Source organism: Equus quagga, unplaced genomic scaffold (assembly GCF_021613505.1).
Source record: "Equus quagga isolate Etosha38 unplaced genomic scaffold, UCLA_HA_Equagga_1.0 72379_RagTag, whole genome shotgun sequence".
NCBI lineage: Eukaryota > Metazoa > Chordata > Mammalia > Perissodactyla > Equidae > Equus > Equus quagga.
In genome coordinates, this window is record NW_025802415.1 from 1 (window position 1) to 3,700 (window position 3,700).

The following is a 3,700-nucleotide window of genomic DNA, read 5'->3' on the forward strand; positions in this document are numbered from 1 at the left end:
CGCCCACCTCCCAGGCTCCGCCTCCATCCAGGCCCCGCCCACGGTCCTCAGGCCCCGCCCCCGGGTCCCGGGCCCGCCCCTGCCTAGGCTCCGCCCACCTCCCAGGCTCCGCCTCCATCCAGGCCCCGCCCACGGTCCCCAGGCCCCGCCCCCGCCCCGGCTCCAGCCCGGCACCTGCTGGATGTAGTTGACGAACTTGCACATGAAGTCGCCCAGCACCCAGGACGGCAGCGGGTAGAGCAGGGCCGTGAAGGGCACGCAGCACAGCAGGAAGGTCACGTCTGTGGCCGCCAGGTTGGCTGAAGGTGGGGCACGCGCGGGGCTGGACGCGGGGCGCTCGGGCCTCAGCGCCACTCAGCGCCCCGTGCCAGCCCCCTAGCCCTCGCCTCGTCCGAGGGACCAGCAGGACGGCTGGGGCAGGCCCCCGACGCCCTCGGGCAGATAAGTTGGGGCACCCTCCAGTCTCCCCCTTTGACGTTTCAAACGTCCCCGAGCACCGGCTTCATAGCTATTCAAGCAACAATCTGCCCGACTCACCACCGCCCCCCAACCCCGTCCGGGCTGGGAGAGCATGCACAGACCTCTGTCCCCCTGAGCTTCAGTTTCCTCCTGTGCACACTGGAGACAGGGGTGCTCGCCCAGCAACCACCACAGAACAGAGAACACTGCACACTCACCTGTGCCGGGTAATCCACCCCCACCCCCATCACACAAAGGTGCAAACCGAGCCACTGGGGCAGAGGCAGCAAACTGGGGGTCCCCGGGCCAAGCGGTCCCTCCCCCACCCTCCTTCTCTTCGTGGGGTACCGTCTTGTAAGAACCACATTTCAATCGGACGTCTTCCTCCAGCGACAGGGGTGAGCTCTCCATGCGCCAAGCTCTCCAACCTCCCTTTTATCTACTGCAGCCCCCAGGGAACCCTCCAATGCCAAAGTTTGCGACCTCTAGCCTAAGGTTCGGGGGACAGTAGTTCCCGGAGCCCTGCTGGGGAGAGAGCTCTATCGGGAGGGCCCAATGCACCGCCAGGGGTGCGCTCCGCCCTCGTGGTGACCCCCCAGCCGGGCAGGCGGGAGCGCAGGCAGCGCGCGCGCCCGGGCGCTCACCGATGTAGAAGTTGGTTACCGTCCGCATCTGCTTGTGGCGGCAGATGACGAAGAGGACCAGCGAGTTCCCCGTCAGGCCGAGCAGCATGAGCACGGCGAAGAAGAGCGGCACCAGCCAGGCGTCCACCGGCCACGGCGCGGGGTCCCCATCGTCTGAGGCGTTGGCGCCACGGTCCGGGCAGCCCGACGCGTTGGCCTGCGCCCACCAGGACGCGTTGGGTCCGCACGTCGCTACCGCGGGCATGGCTTCGCCGCCCTCTTCCTCCTGGTCGCCCTCGGGGATTGCGCCCCGGGATCCCCGCGGAGGCCCTCCTCCTGCCGCCCGCCCGCCGGGGATGCGCCCGCGGAGCCCGGGAGGGTCTCGGCTGGAGGCCACAGGGTCTGGAGGGCGGCTCCGCAGGGCTCAGCGGCTCCTCTGCTGACGCCGCGCATTTATACCCCGCGGCCCCCCCACCCCCGACCCCGCCTCTTCTCCGCCCTCCCTCCCCCGCGCGCCCTCCACTCCCCCGCGCAGCACCCCTCTCCCCCGCTCCCTCCTCACCCCTCACGGTCAGGGCGAGAGCGAAGGAGGGGCCGGCGGGAGGGGGGCTGCGGGCGGAGACCGGGAGGGGAAGGCCGCCTGGAGGCCTGGAGGCTGCTGTGGCCCCTGACCTCGCGGCCAGAAACGCAGTACAGAGACAAGGGAATAAGGCGTGTGGCAGGCGGTGACTTTGACCCTGCGAGGGGCTGGGGCTCCATGTGGGTGGGCCCAGGCCTGCGGTGAGGCCGGCCCCCTGTGGAGGCCCCAAGTGTCGCTGGGGCTGCAAGGAGCCGTCCCCTGGGGCACCGGGGAGCCATGGAAAGTTAAGAGAGGTGAGAGATGCCTGGGATCTGGCGGTTACAAGATGCCCATTCTTCAAAGAACTTGACCTTCTTGGGGCTCCAAGTGCTGCCACGCAGACCCCAGCTGGCAGTGGTTGGCAGATACCTGCTCTGGGGACATGGCCACCTGTGACGCTGGCAGAGGACACGGTTGGTCCCAAAAATCCACACCTGGAAATGTACCCCAGATACAAGCCCACGAGTCACCCAACAGGGTGCCAGGCCATTTGGGCCATTGTGGAGTACTATGTAGCAGAGAAAAAGATGCTGCCATTCGTGCAAAAAAAGACCAAAAAGGGGCAAAGGAAATGGATAAATATGCACAGGCGTCCGAGGGACGCACATCTCCAGAGGGAAGTACAGACAGCCGGGGGGAGGGAGACGGTTCCCTGTTTGCCCTTTTTATGCCTTCTTGACAGCAGCGTAAGAAACCAGAAAAGGAAGAAGAACCCCTCTGGGGCAGTAACGAGGGACGGGTTAGGACGAGGAGACCAAGGTTGCTCGGTGGGGCTGGAGGAACTGTTGTGGGGAAGCTGCTGAGCTGGACGGGCTGGACCTTCAAGGTGGGGGCCCTGGGGGGCAGCTCATGCCCAGATTGAGGGTCCCCGAGGGTATTAAGAAGATGCCGGCCAGGTCCCCTGGGAGGGAGGCCCGAGGATCAGGGCAAGGGAGGCCCAGGCTGCAGCCTCCAGAATCAACATTTACGGAGCAGCTCATCCTCCTGGGCCAGAGCAGGGAGCAGACGTTCCCGGCCCCCAGAGCCCCTCCCAGCACCCCCCCCACACCAGGGGGTGTCAACTCGTCACCACTGATTCCTTTTTGCCTCTTTTCACATTTATCCACATGAAGCCGCACAGGATGTGCTCCTTGGGGTCTTTTCACTGTTTTCTTTTCTTTTTTCCACCTTGCTCTTTATTTATTAAAGCAACTAAGTCATTTGTCTCATACAATTTCCACCAGGCTGGATCTGGTGGGTCACGTCCCTGGGGTGTCCCTTCACACGATCCCCGGTTCCCCACTTTCCTTGTAGACTGAAGGGCAGATTCTAGATTCTGGAGTAGGTGTGATTTTCTGCTAGAAACTCTCCCATGGCTCCCCAGTGCCCTGAGGACAAAAACCAGGTCTGTCATCACATGACATCATGTGCCCCCTCCCCGACTCTGGCCACTCGGGATGTCCCAGGGCCTTTGCGCTGGCTGTTCCCTCTGCGAGCACACACTTCCCACTTTTGCAGCTTGCTGGGGCCCCCTCTCAGGGGACTCCTCTTCCCCATCCCACTCGGTGGGGGCAGGGTCTGTCTTGGTGACTGGGGGAGGGTCCCCAGAGCCCAGCATGGGGCCCAGCCCACAGTGGCCATTGTTGAATGAATAAACCCTAAATAGCAAAGGGGGAGGGGCTGATGCCCTATTTTTACAGATGGGTAAACTGAGGCACCAGCTGGGCTCCAGGGGCTGTGCTTTGAGGACTGGGTGGGGGCTGGTGGAGGAAAGGCCCCGTGGGTGCTGGGTGGGGGGAGTCCAGGTCATTTCACCTGTCCCCCGCCTCTGGAAAGGACGTCCCCCTCTTCCTGGCTACCCAGGCCTCAGTTTCCCAATCTGTCCCCCAACTCTGGCGGCCTTGTGGCCAGATTCGCCAATGCATCAGTTTCCCGGTCTGTCCGTGGGGCTGCGTGACCCCCCGAACCTGCAGGCCGGTATCTGCCTGCCGCCCCCCCCCCCGCCCCGCCCCTGCCTCAG

The 3,700-nt window shown here is 64.5% G+C and overlaps 1 protein-coding gene across 1 annotated transcript; it reads right to left on the reverse strand.

The window, feature by feature from the left end:
* Window positions 1–98: 98 nt before the first annotated feature.
* LOC124234171 (kiSS-1 receptor-like) lies at window positions 99–1,489 on the reverse strand (the record flags this gene model as incomplete). The annotated part of the gene is made up of 2 exons (XM_046651415.1): window positions 1,104–1,489; window positions 99–299 (listed from the first exon to the last, which is right to left on the reverse strand). Coding segments are annotated over exons 1-2 (445 nt in total), but the record flags the coding sequence as incomplete, so codon positions are not given.
* Window positions 1,490–3,700: the final 2,211 nt, after the last annotated feature.